General features: G+C 45.6%; 2 protein-coding genes across 3 annotated transcripts in view; one reads left to right on the forward strand and one right to left on the reverse strand.

Annotated features, from left to right (window-relative positions):
• Positions 1–19,542, forward strand: part of METTL9 (methyltransferase 9, His-X-His N1(pi)-histidine) — a 50,354-nt gene extending 30,812 nt beyond the window's left edge. Inside the window, exon 5 of one of the 2 annotated variants that reach the window (XM_056138900.1) lies at positions 18,833–19,542. In XM_056138900.1, coding sequence (XP_055994875.1) covers positions 18,833–19,035 — 203 coding nt within the window. In that variant the 3' untranslated portion in view covers positions 19,036–19,542. Of the gene's footprint in view, positions 1–18,829 lie in introns of both variants that reach the window. The other variant, XM_056138898.1, reaches the window with a different exon arrangement.
• IGSF6 (immunoglobulin superfamily member 6) lies at positions 3,414–15,537 on the reverse strand. The gene is made up of 6 exons (XM_056138901.1): positions 15,471–15,537; positions 12,373–12,726; positions 9,714–9,820; positions 8,219–8,266; positions 6,640–6,720; positions 3,414–4,629 (listed from the first exon to the last, which is right to left on the reverse strand). Exons 1-6 carry the CDS (start codon positions 15,535–15,537, stop codon positions 4,573–4,575), a joined length of 714 nt encoding a protein of 237 aa, XP_055994876.1. The 3' UTR covers positions 3,414–4,572.
• Positions 19,543–22,773: the final 3,231 nt, after the last annotated feature.

The raw sequence follows: 22,773 nt of genomic DNA on the forward strand, positions 1-22,773 counted from the left end.
AAGGTGTTTGCCTTGCACGCAGCCAACATGGCCGACCCGAGTTCGATTCCTCCGCCCCTCTAGGAGAGCCTGGCAAGCTACCGAGAGTATCTCGCCCGCACGGCAGAACCTGGCAAGCCACCCGTGATGTATTCGATATGCCAGACACAGTAACAACAAGTCTCATGATGGAAATGTTACTGGGCCCACTCGAGCAAATCGATGAACAACGGGAGGACTGTGACCATGTGACTTTTGGAGTCACACCCGGCAATGCCAGGGGTTACTCCTGGCTTTGCACTCAGGAAGTACTCTGTCAGGGCTCGGGGGACCATATAGGATGCTGTGGATCGAGCCTGGCTTGGTCATGTGCAAGGCAAACATCCTACACACTGTACAATAGCTCCAGCCCCAAATTAGCAGGCATGCTTACTGTTAAAGTTTCCATCCATCTGAATAGAAATAATCAAGCCTTTGGCAGGACTGTTTCATGGAAAGATCTTAGGCTTTTCAGTGGTAGAACTTTACAAGAAAAAAAATGGGTTCAAGAGATGAACAGAAAGTTCCTCAAAGAAGAAATACAAATGGCCAAGAGGCATATGAAAAAATTCTCTATATCACTAATCATCAGAAAAATACAAATCAAAACATCAGTGAGAAATCACCTCATGCCACACAGACTGGCCATCATCAAAAAGAACAATGACCAATGTTGGTGAGGATGTGGGGGAAATGAGACCCTCATTCACAGCTGGTAGGAATGTCGGTTGGTCCAGCCTGTTTGGAAGATAATGTGGGTATTCCTCAAAAAAGTAGGAATTGAGCTTCTGTAGATTCAGCAAATCTACTCCTGTGGATATATTCCAAGGGCCCTAAAACTTGACGCAGAAAAGACATCTGCACTCTTATGTTCATTGCAGCATTATTCACAAATAGCCAGACTCTGGTAGCAGTCCGAATGTCCAAGAACAGATGACTGGATAGTGGTACATAATGGAATACTGCTTGGCCATAAAAAAGGTGGAGTCCTGCAGTTTGCTGCTACATGGATAGATCTGGAGAGTATCGTGTTGAGTAAAATCAGTCACAGGGAGAGGAATAGACTCAGAATGATCTCTAATGTGTGGGATATAAAAAAAATTCATAGGAGAATATCAAATAGAAACAAAAAGCAGAAGCGATCTTCAGTTTGAATCTTGAACTGGGGTGGATGGGGGTGGGGAATAGGTTAGGGAAGGGAACAGAAGGACCTTGGGAGAGGGGAAACGGGGCAGGAGAGAAACTGGGGACACTGGTGAAGGGATTGGTGTTAGGAACATTGCATACCTGAAACTCAGTCACAGGTATCTTTGTCACTTCGTAATTCATGGTGACACCATTAAAAAAAAGAATCTGGGTGTTGCAGGGCGGACCTGGAACTGCAGGTCAGCCTTAACAAGCTGCGTGCTGCTTCCTTCCAGAGGGCTGACACTGTTTGCTGTGCGATGACGGAGCCAGGTATGTGCATTACCCAGCCTGTCCATCTCGGCCCTGGCCTTACGGACAAAAAGTCACAAATGTGTTTCATTCCATCCTGTTCTGTTGCCTTTTGTTATTTGCTTATTGTTATTTTTTAATTTATTAGAAATGTGTGACTCTACTGATTGCTGTTCACTGTTTTTCCATGTGAAATATTTGTCAATGTGTTTTAGATCTGCCCGAGAAGCTGTTTGTGGGCATATTCAGAGTTGATGTCTTCATTTCTGTGTTTAACTTTGTCCCAAATCCTGTACCTTCTCTCTTGGTTTATGTGACTTGACTCCACATAGATGCCTATGTACCAGGGGTTTCAGATTCACTCACGTCTTAGAGAAATTACTTTTCCTGATGATCCCGTTAATACCTTTTGTCATGTGGTTTAAGCATTGTTCTCTAGAGGCTGAGGGGTGTGTTGACGCCAGGATTCCGGTCTCTGTCCATTCCTCTTTGAATTGTTTTAGTATTCTCCTTTCAGATCTAAACAGAACGCTAAAGCTAAATCGCTTCCAGTGAAAATTCTGGTTGCTCAGAAGCAGGAAAAAAGTACCGTTAGGGATTCAACTGTCTATAGGAAAGGGTTGCTGGTTTGGGGGTGAATGGGCTTCAGATCTCAGTTGAAATGCTGAAATACTGTTTTCTAGAAACACTGCTTAGTTGCAGTCATACGGTATATTTAAGAACCTATTATATATCACAGTGCTCGCCAAGTAGTGGAAAAACTAAGATAAATGAGAAATGTGTTTCTGGTCTTAGAATGCTTCCAGAAGATAGCTGTAAATAGACAATGGCAGGATATTAGGGTAGGAAATGTGACAAGGTGGGTTAGAGGAGGAAAGATTAATCACTAGGGAGTTTTTAGGGGTGCTTTCCTGCAGGGGGTGACATTTGGGTCGTGTTTGTATCTGTGAAGCATTTTACCAGGCCTCCGGGGAATAGTAGAGGCAGCAGTGTGGAAGTGTGACCCGGGTGGGACCAGGAGGGACAGGCTCTGCATGTCCTCAGGACAGCTGGTGAAAGGGGTCTTCGGCAATAAGTAGGGTGGACACGTAGAAGTTTCTATCTCAAGTATTCTCATTCATGATCTGAGGGAGTGGAACTACTTTGTCTGGGAAAGTGTTGTTCAAATTCAGCTTAAATGAGCGTCTTGGAACCACAGCCGCTGCTTATATTAGGAAAGACTCGCTGTGAAGCCAGTCCTAGTGTAGCTGAGGGATTTTTGTCTCTGTTAATCAGTCTGAAATGTCGGTGATCTCATCTGCACAAGAGCGTCAGCGGTGGGCCTTGCTGGGGTGAGTGCTCGCCCTTCACCCTTTGTTCCGGCCCTTCTGGGTGTCATGTGCTTGGTTTCAGTCTGGCCGGGCATTGCAACACCAGTTGTTTAGTTTCTGTTTTTGTGCCTAATATACATGTGGGTAGACGCATAGGCACTACTCATATGTGCGCGAAAGTAAGAGTGTGTTGTGTGTGTGTGTGGAGGTGGGAGGCACTCAGTGTAGTGCTCATGACTCACTCCTGGTTCTCAGTTTAGAGATCACTCCTCGCTGTGCTCAGGCTAGTATCTCTAGTGCCAGTAACTGAACCTCTGTAACTGAGCCTGGGTTGACCCTACCCACTGTCTTACCACTCCAGCCCCAAGAAGAGTAATTTTTTTTTTTTTTGCCTTTTTTGGTCACACCCGGTGATGCTCAGGGGTTACTCCTGGCTCTGCATCCAGAAATCACTCCTGGCGGTGCTCAGGGAACCATATGGGATGCTGGGAATCGAACCCGGGTCGGCCGCGTGCGAGGCTAACGCCCTCCCCACTGTGCTGTCGCTCCAGCCCCAGAAGAGTAATTTTTATTCTCCTCTTCTCTCCTCTGTTTTTCCATGAATTGTATGATTAGGAAGGCTGGGGATGACCAATATAAACCATTAGTACAAAACAAGTTCAGAAGAATCTTAACATGTTTACAATTTCATTGGCATTTTAAACTGACCAGACCCCTAATTTAATACTAGTTTAAAAGAAGCCCTGGGATGAAATAAACATAACGAGGTTGTAATTCATGTTTCATAATTTTCAGGCTTGCTTGTGGATACTTTAGGTGTTTTTGCATTGAATATTCGAGGAACAGACTAAATGTTCTTTCAGTAGCAATGTAATTCAGTCTCTAAACATCCTTGCTGTACCCAGGGCGCTGTCCTCCTAACTGTACTGAGTGCCGCCGTGCTGGGGCCGGTGTTTGGGTGGGGCCCAACACTGACACCTAGGGGCCGTCGTGGCTGATCTGCACTGCGTTGGATTTAACCCCATACTCTGGTTTACCTATTTCCTTGGCTTTCATAGTCTCACTTTATCATCTCGTCCGTTACATCCTTTGCTCACTTTCTGTGACTTAGCGTGAGGCTGGTTATTTCACAGACTCCGGCAGGAAGGTGTGTTACACCTTTGCCCAGCGGTCACACCCTGATGGGCTACACCTGGCGGTGGTGCTCAGGGCTGACTCTGCTCTGCGTTCTTGGATCACTCCTGGCAGGCTCAGGGACCATAGGGGTGCCGGGGGTTGAGCCTGGGGTCGGGCGCGTGCAAGGCAAGCACCCTACCCATTGTACTATCACTCCGGTCCCCTGGGTGCTTTCCAAGATGATTTTAACTCAGGTTTGACTCTTGCTCTTTCCTCCCCGCCTTCCCTCCCGGGTAGTCTAATTGTGCACCAGTTCCACAGCCCATAAAGATGATTCTCCTAGAGACTGAACCATGTGATGTGACTTCATTCTTTCCCTTGTTGGGGATGTTACCATGCACCCCATGTGGATGGAATGGAGCAAATTTGGAAGTCTTTGAAGAGTCCTTAAAGATTATAAAAAGGCTCCTTAGAAGTTTTACGGCAAAATCAAGTACTTTTTTCGGTTGTGTTTTGTTGGGTTTCGGTAATTACTGCTAGAGATGCCTTATATTCATTCTGCTTACAGCCAGGTGCTTTTTCCATTTCCAGTGAGTTGTTCATTTAAAGTCCTCATGGGCATATGTCCATTAATACTGCCATGACGTTTGCAGTTGGATTTCTGATGACTTAGTTGAAAATTAAAACCTTCCTACGGTCTTTCATACTTGGAAAGCGCACTTCTGTTTTCGTAGGTGTCGTTTCTGTCCTGCAGTAGTAAATAATAAGCCATATTTAAGGTTCCAGCACCAATGATACCATGCTGCGGGCAGTAGGTGAACTGCTTTACTGGCTTGCCTTCTGAGTCCCAGGTAGCCTTCCAGTAATTTTTTTTTTAACCATAGAGAAATTTTATTGTAAATCCAGTGTTCTGCCATCCCACATCCAGTTATGTGTTGCCGTGACCCATAGTGGAATATTAACTGGGGGGCCGGAGTGAGGGCGAGTGGAGTGCTTGCCTTGGACACAGCCAGTCTGGATGCAGTCCCAGGCACCATGTCTTGTCCCCCAAACCACACCAGGAGTGATCCCTGAATGCAAAGCCAGGAGTAAGTCCTGAGCACAGCAGAGTGTGGCCCAAAAATTAAAAATAAAAACAATGTTACCTAGGATACAGGTCTTGCCTTCGAATCTTTTAAATTCAATATACATATATATTTTTTGGTTTTCCAGGCAGAGCTCAGGGGGCCATGGAGATACTCTTGGCGATTCTCAGCCTGGTGCTTCTCAGGCCCAGTAGTGCTGCGGGCCCATATGGTTCCCTGTGTCCTCCCCCCCCTCCCCCCCTCCATACTACCTGGGCGTCCGCCTGCCAGACGTTTTCTCTCTAGCCCTTTACGCTGTCCAGATAACCCTAGGCTTTTTTTTTTTTTTGCTTTTTGGGTCACACCCAGCGATGCACAGGGGTTACTCCTGGCTCTGCACTCAGAAATCACCCCTGGTGGTGCTCAGGGGACCATATAGGATGCTGGGAATCGAACCCGAGTCGGCTGCGTGCAAGACAGATGCCTTGCTTGCTGTGCTATTGCTCCAGCCCCTGGCCCTAGTCATAAGAGCAGGTGCTGGAATAGAGTGTGATGTGACTGAAATTTAATCTTTTTGTTAGATGACATCGTCACGTCTAAGTCACTTTGTGCCAGAGACTTGCCACAGTTCTTCCTTGTAGTTCTGTCACCAAGCCAGTCACCTTGGTCTCTGCTGAAAAAGATTCCCTGACCTCAATAAGTCAGAGTGTGAAAAGGCACTTATTTATCATCATTCCAGGCGGCCTCTTAGGTAATTTGATTGTTCCTTATGTGCTTATACATAAGGAAGGAGGAAATGACTTGGTTAGACGAGAGGTTCCTAAACCTCCTGCCTCCCCTTACAGAAAAAATATCACTCATCCCCAGCCTGGCTAGTTCCAGCTCTGCACTCCTAGTTTCGGGGTGGGGGACCTATCCCTTGCTTGTCTGTTCTTTTTAAGACTTGGATTCATAAACACGCCTTAGGGCAGGACAGATAGTACAGCAGGTAGAGCATTTGCCTTGCAGTCAGCTGATGCTGTTCAGTCCCTGGCACTATATATAGTCCCCTGAACCCGCCAGGGATAATCCCTGAGCACTACTGGGTATGGCCCAGACACCAGACTCAACCCTCCCCTCCAAACCCAAACCACCCATTATCTGGGAATTCTGTGCAAATACCTCTTGACTTTGGGGAGGGGGAAAGACCTTTACTGGCACATAGTCTGATCCTGGGGCCTGGAAACTGAGTCTGACTCTAAACAGCATCACAGTTGAAGGGCCTGTTTATAAAGAGCTTTACAGAAACACTGCCAGAATGAGAATACATCATACGGAACGTGGACATATTCCTTCTGACATTCCAATCCTAAAGACTGAAGACAAATTGTGTGTGTGTGTGTGTGTGTGTGTGTGTGTGTGTGTGTGTGTGTTGCCAGGGACCAAGCACATGCCTGGAAAGCCCCCACTGTTCCTTTAATTTACAAAAAGGATCCCTTTCATTATTAAAAATGGTGCCTGTTTCCTGCGTATGTCTGAAAGATGCCAGCCTGGTCTCTGGTTACTATTGTATCAGATGTTCTTTGTCATTTTGGGAAAATCTTTTTGTCTCTCATAATAGAAAACTTGATCATTGACAGCTTGTTGGAAGTTTAGTAACTTTAGCCAAACATGTTTTATAACTGCATTACATCTTTTTGACGTATTGTACTCACAGGTGGATGGCTTGTTTCCACGTGTCTTTTATTATATAGTTCTTGAGCGATTTCCTGAAAAATGCGCCGAGCACTCATTTTCTGGAAGTTTGAGAAAAATATGTCTCTCTTAGTACAGTAATTGCATAACTGTATGATTGCACATCTTTAGGGCTTTTCCTTTCTTTATTGCCATAAGGCTCAAAACTCTCCCCACCAGCATATCTCAGATACCTAAAATTAACTCATATTTATATTAAGTAGAATTTATGGTTGAAAACGATCAACTTTAAATCACAGCTTTTTTTTGAGAGAAAAAATTCTTGTTTCATTATATTTGTGTACTTTTCTATTATGTATATATACTAGAACTTCTTTATCCATTCACCTATTGTTGGGCAGTTGGGTTGTATCTAGATCATGGCTACCATAAATAATTCTGCAGTAAACATGGGATTACTAATGACTTTACAAATTAATGCTTTTTTTTAATCTTTGTAATTTTTTTAAAAATAAATTTATTTATTGAATCACTGTGGGAATAGTTAACAAAGCTTTCGGGTTTAAGTTTCAGTCATAAAATGATGAAACACCCATCCCTTCACCAGTGCCCATTTTCTACCACCAAAAACCCCAGTTTTTCTACCACCAAAAACCCTCCATCCCAACCCTCCCCCTGCCTGTGTGGTAGATTATTTCCACGTTACTCTCTCTTTGATTACATTTAATATTTCGACACCAGACCCACCATTATTATCTGGGATTTCCCCCCAACACTCAGACCCGCCAAAAAGGCAGCATTAGACATTTTGTTTTCTATTGCTGGTTATGAATAGCATGATCATGGTCACGGTCCCCCCGTTGTTCATCGATTTGCTCGAACGGGCCCAGTAACATCTCCATCATGAGACTTGTTACTGTGTTTGTCATATTGAGTACGTCACGGGTAACTTGCCAGGCTCTGCCGTGCGGGTGAGATACTCTCGGTAGCTTGCTGGGCTCTCCAAGAGGGGTGGAAGAATCGAACTCGGGTTGGCCATGTTGGTTGCGTGCAAGGCAAACACCTTTCTGCTGTGCTATGGTTCCAGCCCGTATGAATAGCATATGATTCCATATTTCGGAATTGTGAAATTTTAATAATTAAGTCTGGAGGTATTTCTGCCAAAAGCTGCTGGGTTCCAAGATTCGTTTGTGTGTCTCTGAGATCATGGCCATTAAGGAGCTTAATAAGTAACTGGAGGGGCCATTTTGGGCAGCAACTTGGGGTCTCATCGGGGCGGGGGAGGACAAGGGCCGGCTCCACCCCCGTCCCATGAGGTCCTGAGTGTCTTATCACTGCTGGCCCGTACCTGTCCAATGGCCTCTGGAAGATGGCGACCACTGGGCCACCAGGGGAATAGGCGGAGGGACACCTCTTCCCGCCTGGGGTGGCCTGGCACAGCTTACTTCTTAAGACTTTCTGTGAGTTTCTCAGTAGTAGAAACTGGATCTACCATGTTTTCTCCATGGTTGTTTTTTTGTTTGTTTTTAAATATTTAGGATATTTAATAGTTAGGACTGATCACAGTTTAAAAGATACTTTACGAGGTTTGTCCTGTACCTTTTGTGAGTCTTCTGTTACTTTGTTTCTTTGACACTTAGATTTTGTCTGTCAAGAGGAAAGAAAATACACATATGACATTTCATAGACTCAAAACTGTTGTCTGTTGTCCCACAGATCCCTCCTGCCTGAATAAGATTAAACTAACAAAATATTTAGGTGGATAAATAGTAAGAGCCAGTAACTTTCATGTCATTTTTTGAGATGCATTCCTCAATAAAATAGCAACTCAGGTTTGTTGGGACTGTAGGGTCTTTTCAGTATGCTTGGTTCCAGGGATTGAACTGAGATCTTTTGCATGTAAAACGTGGACTCTGCCAGCGAACTTTATACACTGAAATACACATCACACACATGTACTATGATGTGTAGCATATAAACAGCCAGAGATACTCCTCAGAAACTGCCTTTAAAAATATTTTAAGAGAAGCAAACAAAAACTGAAACAGCAAAAAATAATATCTGTCAAAGAGACAGGCTGGGGGACATTGGTGGGGGGAAGTTGACTGGGGATGGGCTAAGTAATGGGAAATCGCACACCTGAATCTCAGCTGTAACTAACTTTGTAAACTCTGATGCTTAAATAAAAAATAAATCATAAAAAAGGAGGGGGGGAGTCTTTTTAAACACACTTTTTCCCCCCAAGGAAAAAAAATTTTAAGAGAGCCTGTAATCACTGTCAGCCCTCTGTTACTCCGAGAGTCTATTCTTCGGCCTTTGTTAGGTAACAGGAAGCACTCTCCATCTCCCTCAGCAAAAAGCAGTTTGGAACAAAGTCATAAGGAGTGGCCTCCTACTATTACTGTGTTTTAAAGAGAAAACACTATAAATTTTGTGTTCTGGTCAGTAATTTTAGTGATAAAATATTTGGAGTGTGTGTATGTGTGTGTGTGTGTGTGTGTGTGTGTGTGTGTGTGTGTGTTTGGCGGCAGAGCACACCTGGCTGTGCTCCTGCATTACCCCGACTCTGCACTCGGGGATCACTCCTGGAAGGGCTGGGAGGTGGGGGACCATATGGGGTGCCAGGGATCGAACATGGGTCGGCCAGTCTGTTGTATGAGGCAAGCCCATCTACACTCTCACTCTGGGCCCCTCAGATTTGTGTTTTCTTTCTTTTTCTTTTTCACATGGAAAATGTTTTCTTTATTATGATTCATTTTGGATTACTCTTTTTTTCTTTTTGGTGAAACACCATGAGGTACAGCTGTAGACTTACAAACTTTCGTGCTTGGGTTTCAGTTATACAGTGATCAAGTACCCATCCCTCCACCAGTGCCCATTTTCCACCACCAGGGAACCCAGTAGCCCCCCCACCTCCCCATTCCCCCTCACCCCGCCCCACCTCTGTGGCAGAGATTTGTGTTTTCTTCTGGAGACCTCTCAGATGCAAAGGGAGATGCAAATTAGATGCGTTCTTTCTGAGACCTACACATCTGGGGAAATCATTTTCCGAGTATGTATTCTGGGACCGGCAAAACGAGAAGATTGAACTTACTTTGGACAGGATGATGAAGACCAGAGCCACACCAACAATGTAAATGGAGAGCAGTGCTAAGACAGCTGTCAGGAGACTCTGCACCGTCTTGCTGAGAATCTTGGTGTCTTTGGAAATTACAAAAAAAAAAAAAAAAAACCAAAGAAAAACAAAACAGAAAGAACGGGAGTCATCATTGAAACACATTAATGCAAATATTTTATGGGTCAAGTGTAAGTAGTCACAATAGAAATGACATAGACTCATTCTGCATGGCTCTTCACAGAATTCACAGAATGGTGAATTCAGGGTCTTCCGGTCCCAAAGATACTTAGTTATAATAGTAGCAAAGATACTTAGTTATACTAGTAGTTTAAGCCAGTACATCACTTCTTTACATTTAGTCTAGGCATACTAGTTGTTACAACCAGTACATCACTTTTTAAAATTTACTACATATTTAAAAAGAACACGATTTTAAAACTAGAAAAGTCCTAAGATATAATATTACTTAGTATAATCCTAAGAATCCCCGTTTATTTTTTGGTTTTTGGACCACTCCTGGGGGTGCTCAGTGCTTACTTCCTGGTCCTGCTCAGGAATCACTCCTGGCAGGGCTCGAGGAACCATATGGGGTGCCCGGGATCGCACCCCGTTCTGCTGAGTGTAGGACAAATGCCCTACCTGCTGTACTACCACTCCAGCCCAAGAATCACCTTTTATATAAAGCCTTTATATAAAAAAAATTTCTAGCAAGAGTTTGTTCAGTGATGTGTTTTCTATTTCCTTTGGTAGCAGCGGTATACGAGATCACCAAGAATTAGTTTATGGAGGTAACATATTTCCCCCAGAGCTTGTTAAGGCTGTAACAGTCTTGAACCATATGCTTGGCTGAATAGTGCTGTCTGCCAAAGAACCCGGCATGGCTATTCAGGAGGAGTTTTAGGGTACTTAACTGTGTGCTTAAAAGACAGGCGTTATCACATGCCACCCGTCTTTCTAATGTTGTAGAAGTAGAACTGGACTAGTGAATCCATTTCCACATTCTGGACGTATCCCTCATTGCAGTTAGTCTCCTGTACTCCAGGTAGGGATAAAATAATATGCACTACCTATACAATACAGTCTGATATACAAATATAATTTGAGTAGCTGGCGATTTTCAAATAAAGGTTCTATAGATACTTATCCTGTGAACTCAGCTTATACAATATATAGTTTTGTTGTAAGATTAGCTAACCAGCCATATCTGTAAACTTTAAAACAACACTTCAAGGGCTAACTTAGGATCTCTATAGAAAAGGCAGGAAGTAGCCATGTTTATCTCCACTACACTTGGATGCCTTAAAGGGTACCTCTTCTGGAGTCTGGAGAGAGTTCAGTGGCCGAGCATATGATTTGCTTATCGGAATGGGGCCGGGTTTGGTTTGATCCCAGGCACCACACACCCTGAGCAAATAAAAACAAAGACTTTTTTTTATAAAGGCTTGCAGACCTTCTTCATTTTACTACCTATTTTTCTTTTGACTAATATTTCTTATGCATAACTAATTCAGTATGAGCTACAAATCTCCAAAGTTGCATGTGTTAATATTTGTAATTAACATTTATGAGTACTTTTTGTGTAAGTCAGGCATAGTTAAAAGTGCCTAATATATATTAGCAGTTATAATTCACAGATAAAAATAAACTCAAGGTAAAAAACCTTGGGGGTATCAAATGCCTATTAAAAGCCTCCTGGTAATAAAAAGTAGGAGTAATAACACAAGGCCCCTTCCTGGCTTTTTCGTTTGTTCTTGGGGTGCCATGGATGAGCGTCGGGGCCTCATACATGCAAGGCGAGTGTTTCACCACTGAGCTGTGTCTTCAGCCCTCTTTAAGGAAAGAGGTCCAAATAAAGAAAAGGAAAGGAGTGACTCTTCCTCCCCAGAGCCACATGGTTCCTTCCCTCACAGTCCCGCCTCTCCTGAAAGTGTTTGTTTCTAGGACTTAGCCGGGCTTGTGGGTGCTCAGCCCTGGGAACATTGTCCGTGCTCTCAGTTCCTTTCAGCCAGCTGCTGCCCCTGCAGGGGGTATGGGCGCTGCCCTCAGGCGCCTGTCCCTGTGTTTTGTCATTCTTCCTTCACCTGATCCCCATCCCTGTGCTTCCTCTGGGCTTTGTTCTGGGTGGTCCAATCCCTGGGGCAGTTCCCAAGCAAGGTGCTAGAGCAGCAGTGTCCCTTCAGGCTGGGCCTGTCTCACTAGTTACTACACTGGGCGTGGGGAGAGAGCCCAGCGCCTGACATAAGCCCTAGTGCATTTCTCGAGGTTTGGAAATGGGGCCGGTGGTTCTCTATTATTATTATTTTTTTCTCTTTGGTCACACCCAGAGATGCTCAGGGTTTACTCCTGGTTCTGCACTCAGGAATTACTGTAGGCGGTGCTTGGGGACCGTATGGGATGCCTGGGATTGAATTTGGGTCAGCCACATGCAAGGCAAACGCCCTACCCGCTGTACTATCCCACTGCGCCCCCGCACCCCCCCCTTCTTGAATCTAACCCTCCCTAACCCTGCCCTATTCCTATAAGCAAAACATATAGGAATATAACCCAGGGCTCAGGCTCTGCCCACCCCGTTAGCAGCTTTCTCCCCTGGTCCCTGCATGCATGTAAAGAGAGCATCAGACCCCAGTTGACAGACCTCTTACCGCCAGCAGGGTCCCGTTGCCTGTCCGCTTAGCCCCCGGGTCCCCCGATGCTGCAAAGGCAATGCCACAGATGTAGATGGCGCTATCATTGGGGGCCACTTGGTTCACAGTGAGGAAAACTTGCTTCTCGGCCATGTTCTTCCTCTCGGTGAATTTCTCACTCTTGCATCCTTTTTCACACAGATTCTCGGGCTGGTGCGCCCCATAGCGAAACCACAGGCTGGTTGGGGGCTCCGGGGGGCAGCCCGAGGTGTCAAAGGAGCACTGCATTGTCACGGCCTCCTGCGTGTAGTCCACCTCGAGGTACGGAGGCTGAGAGATGGAGACAGTGCATTGGCCAGCGACACCTGTGTGGGGGCCGAGTGAGCAGTTAGCAGGCTGTCCTGGCAGGCAGTGACCTGACCATCACTCACCACTGTGCCAGCTCCCACGGGACTCCCATCCCCCCCACCCCACACACACACCTCTGCTTTACAGCTAGGCCTGGCGCCTGGGGACAGCCCCACGGAGCATCCCACAGAGTCAGTGGGAGCAGAGATGGGAGCCCGTGTTTGGAGGTTGAGGTGGTCAGAGTGGCAGTGGGCAGCGCAGGTCACTACCAGCCACTGGACCCGGGGCTGGAGCGAGTTTTGTCTTGTTGGGCTACTTGGGGTTTGTGGCGATGCTCAGTGGTTCCTGTTGGAACTTGGCCAGCCCAGTGGGGAGTGTTGTGAAAGGCAAGAGGTGCACCGGGGGCAGAGCCCGTGGACAGAGCCCGTGGACAGAGCCTGGGGCAGCCTGTGGCACCTTTGGTCTCTGTAGCACGGCTAGGAGCCTGCTGGCCCTTGCACCCTGGAAGCTGGACGAACAGTCTCCTGACCGAGACTGCAGACTTGAGTTGGGAGTCCGCCTTGGGGGTGTCCAGCTCTGATCTGTGCAGTTCAGTTTTCTTACTAGCAAAATGGGGCTGATACCACTTACCTGTGTGGCTGCAGGGATATGTGAGGGGGAGCCCCGATACACAGGGGCATCTGCTCAAGGGAGGCACGCCAGCCCTTCACAGAAGGCCGACAGCCCTGGGCCTCCCAGCAGGGTGGTGGTGGCACGGCCAGGCTAGACAGTCCACCCGCCATCGTGACAGCACCACTCTCTGGGTTATCCCACCACTCTCTGGGAGTTGAGTCCCACCGAGGCCTTCTAATCCCAGGGGTCCACGAAACTGGGAAGCCCCTCCCCCCACCTCCATCCCAGGAATTTACAGATGGGGAAGATCTTGCTCTTTGGGGTCAGGAGAGACTCTGTGAAGGGGTGTTGGCAGAGACAAATGAAATCTGTTTGCAGCTGTGACTGACTCTCCTGGTACACGTCTGCCAATGGGCTTACTTGTGAGTTTGTCCAAACCATCTCGTTGCTTAAGCTTCAGACCAGGATTTTTCACTGACTAAGTCTTTCTCTGAAGGCCTCATCCAAAGCAGAAGAGGAATTAGAACTGATGAGGCACATCTAGTCTGACCATGTTTTGTTTTTAGTAGTTGTCCAGTAAGGTGAGCCTGGGAGCTTCTAAAGGAGGTGAAGGGAGAAGCCCCCAGAGGCTGGTAGAGCACCCTTTTCTTGCTCGACCTCGTCTCCTACGGGTATAGAGAAATGCTGGACAGTGGACATTGGTTGGAAACGTGAAAGGAATTGGCCTTCCAGGGGGTAGCAGAGGGAGCCCTTGGGCTTTCTAGCTCACATCTTTCATCAGAATTTAATTGTATTTATTTTAGTTTGGGGGCCACACCTGACAGTGCCAGGGGCTATTTCTGACTCTTCACTCAACAGTTACTCTTATTGAGCTTAGGGAACCAGATGGAGTGCCAGGAATCAAACCCGGGCTGATGCGCCCCCCCCCCCCCCCCATGCTGCCCCGTTTTGTCAGTTTTTAAAAGAAAGCTGACTTTCAGCATGTCGCCAGAGAACCGAGGCCCTGGGGAAAACCAGGTATTTGCAATTTGGACAGTTCCTATCTGTGCTCCTTCTGTGAAATCCATGGTTAGCGGTTTCCTCAGAGCGTGCTGGCTCGCGAGGGCCCTACTGTTCCCACTCTGCCAGTTAAGTAACATCTTCGCAGAAAGGGGAAGTTGGGATGACTTGTCACACCACTGCCAGTTCCTATGAGAAGGCCTCTCTGAAAGTGGAGAGGGTTTTTATTTTAACTTTACTGGGTTTTGGGCTGCGCCAGCTATGCCCAGGGTTTACTCTTGCATTCAGGAATCACTCCTGGCAGAGCTCTGGGACCCTCAGAGATGTCGGGGATTGAACCTGGATCAGTTGCATGAGAGGCAAGCGTCCTCCCTGCTGTACTGGCACTCGGGCCCCATGTCACAACATACCTCTCAAAGAAAAGCTCCTTTAAAATAGCACCCGTTAAATTTCAGAAAAAACAACCCATCATTGAAAGGAGCACAGAACCACCCATAGTTCTTTCACCCCCACAAATGTCTCAAAAATTCTCACCCTCCCCCCAAGAAAAAAATAAATCACTCAAGGGACTGGAGAGATAGGACCGTGGGCAAAGCAGACCCAGTTTTGATCCCCCAACATCACATACGGTCCCCCTGAGTGCAGAGCCAGGCAGGAGTAAGCCCCGAGTACAGCCCAGCTGTGGCTCTTTGGACCAGCTACAAATTTTGGACGTAAGTTAGCCTGCTTATTCTTCTCTGGAAGGAGCCTTGGTATTTTTGATTTTTACAAGCACTTTAAGAAAATTTACAGGAATCCAGCTTTTCAGAAACACTGTTCTTTGAAAACACTCCGCGAGCGTTTGTTTTGTGCCTGTTGCGTGCAGGGTGAGGCTCCTCCATTAATAGCCAAATTGTGGACAGCCAGCACATGTGACTTTAAGGAACTGTTCAGACCTCTGGGATATGCTCTTCTAACAGCATAGCAGAAGCAAAGGAAATTTTCAAAGTCAGTGTTCCCCAGCTATAACTCAAGCAACTATCTTGCTTGAGAAAAAGGAAGCTTACTACCTAAGTTTCTATACTGTTATATATTTAAAAACAATCTAGGAGGATTAGGTTACAAATACATAAGGCAAATAACAGTGATGGATTGAAATAAGAAGTCTTACCGACATGAAATAGAATCAGGTTGATTTTCAGACCAAGGACAATCCTGGCCGTGCTCATGGTGTCCATCCTTCTGGGCGCACTCAGAAGCTCACACATATTTCAAGAGCTGGCATTTTTTTTTTTTTTAAGGAAGAACTGAAGAGGAACTCTTCTTCCGGAACCATAATCAGGAACTTATTGAAGTTGTGTAAAGATTGTAACCCAATTTCATCATTTTAAGTTGAGATTTTAGCTTAGAGCACATTTTTTGGTTTGTTTTGGGGCCACAGCTGGCCATCCTCGGGGGTTCCTCCTGGCTCTGCAGGCAGGGATCACTCCTGGTGGTCTTGGGGAACCATGTAGGATGCCTGGGCAGGCCCATGTGCAAGGCCAGCGCTCTCCTGCTGTCCGAACGCTCTGGCCCCAGAGCACATTGTTGAGTGTTCCTCGGGTGCATTCTTTCGTGGGTTTTGCAGGTCCTCGGGGGTGTGAGAGGTGTAGAGTGAGGCTTTGATTCTGGTGCAGCACAGGTGCGGGAGGAGGGAGTGTGGTGTGGTGGATGGATCGGATTTAAGTTTCCAGAGCCAGTCAGTCATGGGTCATGTACCTGCTGTGTGCCTCGTGCCACAGTGGCTGCTGGAACGTCTTCGTGTCAAGTCAAGGAAAAGTAGCTCGAGAGGCAATGGAGAGTGAGTTGTGGCATTAATTAGTCACGTCCTAGTTTTGTGTTGCCCCCTTTTCAGTGTGCTGTGAAACAGATTTGTAGGTGTTTTCTGGAGGGCTTCCCCCTCCTGCCCCTTGGAAGCAGCTGAAACTGATGTGGCCCAACTTGAGCCAAAGAGACCTTCCTGAAGAGGTGGGAAAGGCAGCTCAGGGGCGCGAGTGGGACTCAGGCATGTGCGGCGCTAAGAGGAACATCCCAGTCCATAGCTGATAGAGGGCCACCCCTCGGCCTGAGCCTGGCTCGCGCCTGTCAGTGCTGTCCCTGTCTGCCCCGGTGATCACTCTGGCTCAGTCCATGTGCCCGAGCAGCAGGGCTTCCCAAGGGCTCAGGCGTCCATGAAAAAGAACGAAAAACCTGTCCATTATAGTATTTGTGTTTTCGACCAAGAATGGCTCGTATGCCAAGAATATATTTTCCTGCTATACATTAAAACATCCTTGATCTAGTGTAGTAAAATGCTTTTAATATTATTTTGTATTGTTGTAGCATTTAAAAGTAATTATTTTTCGGGGCAGAGCAATAGTACACCAAGGAGGGCGTTTGCCTTGCCTGCGACCAACCCAGGTTCAATCCCTGACATCCCATATGGTCTCCCAAGCACCACCAGGAGTAATTCCTATGTGAAGAGCCAGGAATAACCCCTGTGCATATCTGGGTGTGACCCAAAAAGCAAAAAAAAAAATATATATATATATGTATATTTTCTCTGTATAGATTTATACAGCGCAGCGGGTAGGGCATTTGCCTTGCACGCAGCCAACCTGGGTTCAACTCCTCTGTCCCTCTCAGAGAGCCCGACAAGCTTCCGACAGTATCCCGCCTACATGGCAGAGCCTGGCAAGCTCCCCGTGGCATATTCGATATGCCAAAAACAGTAACAACAAGCCTCACAATGGAGACGTTACTGGTGCCTGCTCGAGCAAATCGGTGAACAGCGGGAGGACAGTGCTACAGTGCTAGATATACATACACATGCCCATGTATAATGGCACACCTATACTATTTGTGTGGCATCCTGTGCAGTCACTGCTTGGGATGTCAAGTCCTTAAAGACCTTATCTGCTCTGCCCCCTTTCTCTGGACCCCCAACTATCTTGGGCATCTGATGCTCGTAGGTTTGTAATTGGCTACCATAGACTTTAGTCACATTGGAGAAAAGTTAGTTGAGTCATTCATTCTAATGTTAAAGCTTTTGGTTCAGCAATTTTCATCAAATTGTTCTAATAGGTTGGGGGTGATGGGTTAGATGAGTTTCCCTGAAAAAAGAAAAAGAAACAAAAAAAAACCTACTGGTGATGTTCCTATACATTCAGATCCTTAAACATCTAGTTTTTATTTTCAGTCTGATAATCTGATTAATACATTGCATGCATTTACTACATCAGTGTTTTATTATATTCATTCAAAACCTTCAAATATATTACTCTTTTTTTAAAAATTTTTATTAGTGAGACACCATGAGGTACAGTTGTAGACTTTCAAATTTTGTGGTTGGGTTTCAATTATACAATGATCAAATACCCATCCCTCCACCAGTGCCCATTTCCCACCACCACGAATCCCAGTATCCCTCCCACCCCCCATCATCCCCATCCCACCCTGCCTCAGTGGCAGGGCATTCCCCTTTGTTCTCTCTCTCATTTTGGGTGTTGTGGTTTGCAAAAGAAGCATTGAGTAGCAATCATGTTTGGTCTGTAGTCTAGTTTCAGCATGCTTCTCCCATCCTGGGAGGATCCTCCCAAGGCCCTTTATTTGGTGCTCCCTTCTTTATCTGAGTTGCCTTTTTCCCTAGCATGTGTGGCTGGCCTCCAAGCCATGGAGCAAAATTCCTGGTACTAATCTCGGCCATTCTTGGTTGTTAGTCTCCTATTTTGTTACTTTATGTTCCCCAGATGAATGCAATCTTTCTATGTCTATCCCTCTCTTTCTGACTCATTTCGCTTAGCATGATACTTTCCATGTAGTACCACTTGTATGTAAATTTCATGGCAAGAAAGGGACCTTCTTTCACTGCTGGTGGGAATGCCGACTGGTTCAGCCCTTTTGGAAGACAGTACGGACGATTCTCAAAAAATTTGAAATTGAGCTCCCATTTGACCCAGCAATACCACTCCTGGGAATCGCAGAACGGCAAAAAAGTATAGTCGAAGTGACATCTGCACTTGTTTGTACATTGCAGCACTCTTTACAATAGCCAGAATCTGGAAAAAACCTGAGTGCCCGAGAACAGATGACTGGTTAAAGAAACTTTGGTACATTTACACAATGGAGTACTATGTAGCGGTTAGAAAAGATGAAGTCAAATATATTACTCTTTGCTTACATATTCTGATACTCAGCCAGCGAGTTTTCCAAAACCATTCAAGCACCCTCCCAGTTAGCCTCAGGGAGGTAATATCGGAAACTCTGTTAGAGGAAATAATGGTCTGGGCCACAGGGCCCGAGAAACCTGGGTCAGTCACGTTGCTCTTTTCATGAACCTCGTGAGCGAGCTTTGGCCAGTTCTTGCTCTGTTCTCTGTGTTATCTCTGTCCCCCTCACAGATGATTCATCCTGACACACACCCGGTCGTTGGCAAGTACTATTCTTCCCCACTTCCCTCTTGAAAGGACTTGTCCGTTCAAGAATTTAACTGAATATTTCTGTTTGTTTTAGTAGGTGGCAAGTGGGAGAAACCATCGGAAATTTTGGAAATCAAGGGACAGAATTGGGAAGAGCAAGTGAACAGCCTGCCCGAAGTCTTCAGAAAAGCTGGTTTTGTGATCGAAGCTTTCACCAGACTGCCGTACCTATGTGAGGGCGACATGTACAATGACTACTACGTGCTGGATGACGCAGTCTTTGTCCTCAAGCCGGTGTAGACGAGGGAGTGGGGGGTGGGGGGGCCAAGTCTCCACAGTCTGCCTCAAGAATGTCCACCTGAGAAGAGGGGCAGCATTCATGACTGTGTGGAGGGAGGAACATTGGGGGCTGCCGTTCTGAATATCATGTAGGAATTAAAAAAGCCAAAATACTAATTATTTCTTTGTAGTGTGTAAAAGGAATGTTTTTAAAAAAACAAAAATGCAACTCGTTGAGGATTTTTATCAGCTCTCTACTCAGTAATGCAGGTCACATTCCAGTGATGGAAGATATTTTTTATACTTAATCGCAGTAGGGATTCGTTCCCAGGCAGAGTACTTGTCCCGGCTCCAACAGAACCAGTGCATATGGATTGTTTATACTAAAAGGAAGACTGGCAATAAAGCTGCCCATTCAGTCACGAATATTGGTTATAAGGTGTAGCCACTGATACTCTTTCATGTTTAGAAATTCTTTCTGTCATTATTCAAGAAAATGTTTTTAATCATGCTAATAAACTTTTTGGAGATGACTTTTGGCATTTGTTATCACTGGAAAGTGCCCCTCACTTGTTCTGTGGCTTTGGATTCAGGGATGCCCGGTGTAGTAGCATCGCGTGAAAGATGCAGTTGATTCGAGTCAAATGCAGGACAGCTTCAGACTGGGGTTGAGGCAGGGAGGAAAGGAGATTCCTGCAGATCATGGCAAAAGACTCATTCTCAGAAGAACCATCAACCCCACTACCAGTTCAAGCTGCAGAACACTGACTTCCTGTTTCCAACAGTTCTACATCCTACAAATTTTGCTTTTCTGGACAATATCAGGTCCTCAGAATAGGAAACATTCCATTGTATCTCCCAGTAAGACGCGATCTAAAAACATTTTCACTTAACTTCTTACTTTCCACTTGCACATGAAGTTCCTACAACCTGAATCTGCCTGAAATCCTAAACCGAGTTTAGCGTTTGCCAAGAACATGGTTTGGTTATGACCATGTCAGACTCAGATGTTCTAGAATCCGTGAGCGCCTCCAGCCATATACCCCAAAATGTTGCAGCAAGGAACTCATTAGCAGGATCAGTAACCATTGTGGATATTCCATGGAGCAGAGCACTTAACCCAGAATCTAAAATTTTAGTAATAACAAAGATGTTGAGATTGTGGTTATTAACAATATGTTGTTCTCACAACTTTATTCTTTTTTTCACCCAGGTGTTTAATTAAGTACTCTCATTTATGTGCTCATAGAAGTCATCGAATGAACATTTACTGCAACACCTGGATCTAAAGGAGAATTAAAGCCTTGAGAAGAATTTCTTTATTGTTCATTAAGAATAGCATTCCCGCACCTCACACCAGTCTCCTCTCTTGCTACTGTGGATAGTCATAATAAGAATTGGGTTATGTGATTCATGCAAAGGTATTATTGGTACATTCGAATGGATTTTTTTTCTTAGGAATTTAAGTGAAGTACAAATACCACCCTAGACTGCAAAAGTAGAAAGAGAGAAATGAGTAAACAAAGTAGTTGGTGTGCAGTTGGGTTTTGCTTTTTTTCCCTTTATAAACTGACACATCAGGTGTTGACTGCCGAATAAGAAACGCAAGAGTGGGGCTGGAACGATAGCTCAGCGGGTAGGGTGTTTGCCTTGCACATGTCCAACCCGGGTTCAATTCCCAGCATCCCATATGGTCCCCTGAGCTGGTACCGCCAGAAGTAATTCCTGTGCATCGCCGGGTGTGACCCAAAAAGCAAAACAACAACAACAACAACAAAAAAACAGGTTCCCAAAGTGTTTCATACTTTAAAAAAAAACTGGGAATTTATTTGAAGGCTTAGTAATAATAATAATAACAAAATACCTCATTCTTTATCCTAAAGAGCTTAGAAAGTCATTTATGTACTTGAAAGATGAAAAACAGTTTCTTGAAAATGAAGTTCTCTGAAGACTAGCTTATTAAATGTGCCATTTTACAGAGAAAACCATGAGTTTTTTATTTTATTTTTATTTTTAGTATTTTTAGTTATTTTTAAATTTTTATTAGACACCATGAGGTACAGTTGTAGACTTACCAATTTTTGTGCTTGGGTTTCAATTATACAATGATCAAATACTCATCCCTCCACCAGTGCCCATTTCCCACCACCACGGATCCCAGTATCCCTCCCACCCCTCACCCCCTCATCCCACCCGGGGTCTTACCCGGGGTTCTTGACCTGGTGGTGTACCATTGGCGCCACTAGATGGCGTGTTGCTTACTGAGTGTCAGTAGCTCCTGAATGGGGTTTTCTTACCCAGACAAGTGTGTAACAAAGCTGCCTTCTCTCCGCACCATTCCTGTGTAAGTGCTTCCTATCAAGTTAAGGTGATTCTAGTGAAAATTAAGAAGAAGCATTTGTGGATTAAGCTAGCAAACCAACTGACCTTAAGGGTCACAGAGAAAGGCAATTCCAGCTGCACCTGGGAGTCACAGCACCACACCTGCACTTGCTGGCCCCATGGGCATCTAGGGAAAGGGAGAAACTAAGATGTGACACCCCTAGTCACGCTCCCTGTGCTGGGGGCTTAGAAGAGATCTGTTTTCTCTGCTCCTCTTTGTGCTGTATCATTTTTGGCATAGTTGACCCTTGAACAGAAAAATGGCTGGGCTTGGAAAGAAAAAGTCATTTCAGGCTGGCTTTCTGAGTGAACTGTTTCCACTTCTTTTGTAGGGTATTGAGACGCCCCGTGACGCACAGTGCTTTCACCATTCGCTTCCCACTCCTAGTTTTTCAGGATATTCCCCCGATTATACAGCATTTCAGCACAGCTTTCAGTGACTTTTGACACAGATGTGTGCCCCCCCCCCCCCCATACGCAACGCACAGCTGGAGCACGGGGTACTGACTCAGGGTTGCTTGGTTGAGTTGTACTGCCCAGGAGTCCACTGAGCACAAATGCAGGCTTTCAGCTAGAGAAACAGGATGCTCACATACCATACCGATAATCAATTTATCAAAGACTTGCTGGCAGAGTATTTGCGCAAAGAAATATTTGTGATCCCAGTGAAGAATGCACCCAGAATCATTAAGGAAATATTGCTGCAATAGAAAACCCAACAGCCTGCCTTTTTGCAATTTGTGGGTGATGAGAGGCTAGGATTCAACCATGAATAGTGCAATAAAAAAAAGTCACATCTCTATCTGGGTGTAATTCGTGCTGCATGGTTTGCTAACTTCTCTGCTACATTTATTTGTGTTGTCCTGGTCTTCTGTGCAGAGATTTCATTTCACCTTTTAGTTGTTACTTTCTGAAAATACTTTTAACTACTTACTTTGGGAGTGACAACACAGCAGGTAAGGCATTTGCCTTGCACGCGGCCGACTGGGCTGACCCGGGTTTGATTCCTCCGCCCTCTTAGACAGCCCGGCAAGCTACCGAGAGTATCTATCTCGCCCGCATGGCAAAGCCTGGCAAGCTACCCGTGATGTATTTGATATGCCAGACACAGTAACAACAAGTCTCACAATGGATATGTTACTGGTGCCCGCTTGAGCAAATCGATGAACAACAGGAGGACAGTGCTCGGTGCTAATGTCAGATTTACAGAAATGTTGCTGAGTTGGTGAGAGATTTCGGATGTGGTAGCATTGTCCTGGAGTAGCATGTCACTTCACTCTGTTATGTTTATCAGAACAAAAAAATTTACATTGGTGCATAGTGAACGATTGAGGAGATTGCAGGCTCCTGGGATTCGTTAACCACTTTCTGCTTTAG

This window comes from Sorex fumeus, unplaced genomic scaffold (genome assembly GCF_029834395.1).
Source record: "Sorex fumeus unplaced genomic scaffold, SorFum_2.1 ptg000130l, whole genome shotgun sequence".
In the NCBI taxonomy this organism is placed as follows: Eukaryota; Metazoa; Chordata; class Mammalia; order Eulipotyphla; family Soricidae; genus Sorex; species Sorex fumeus.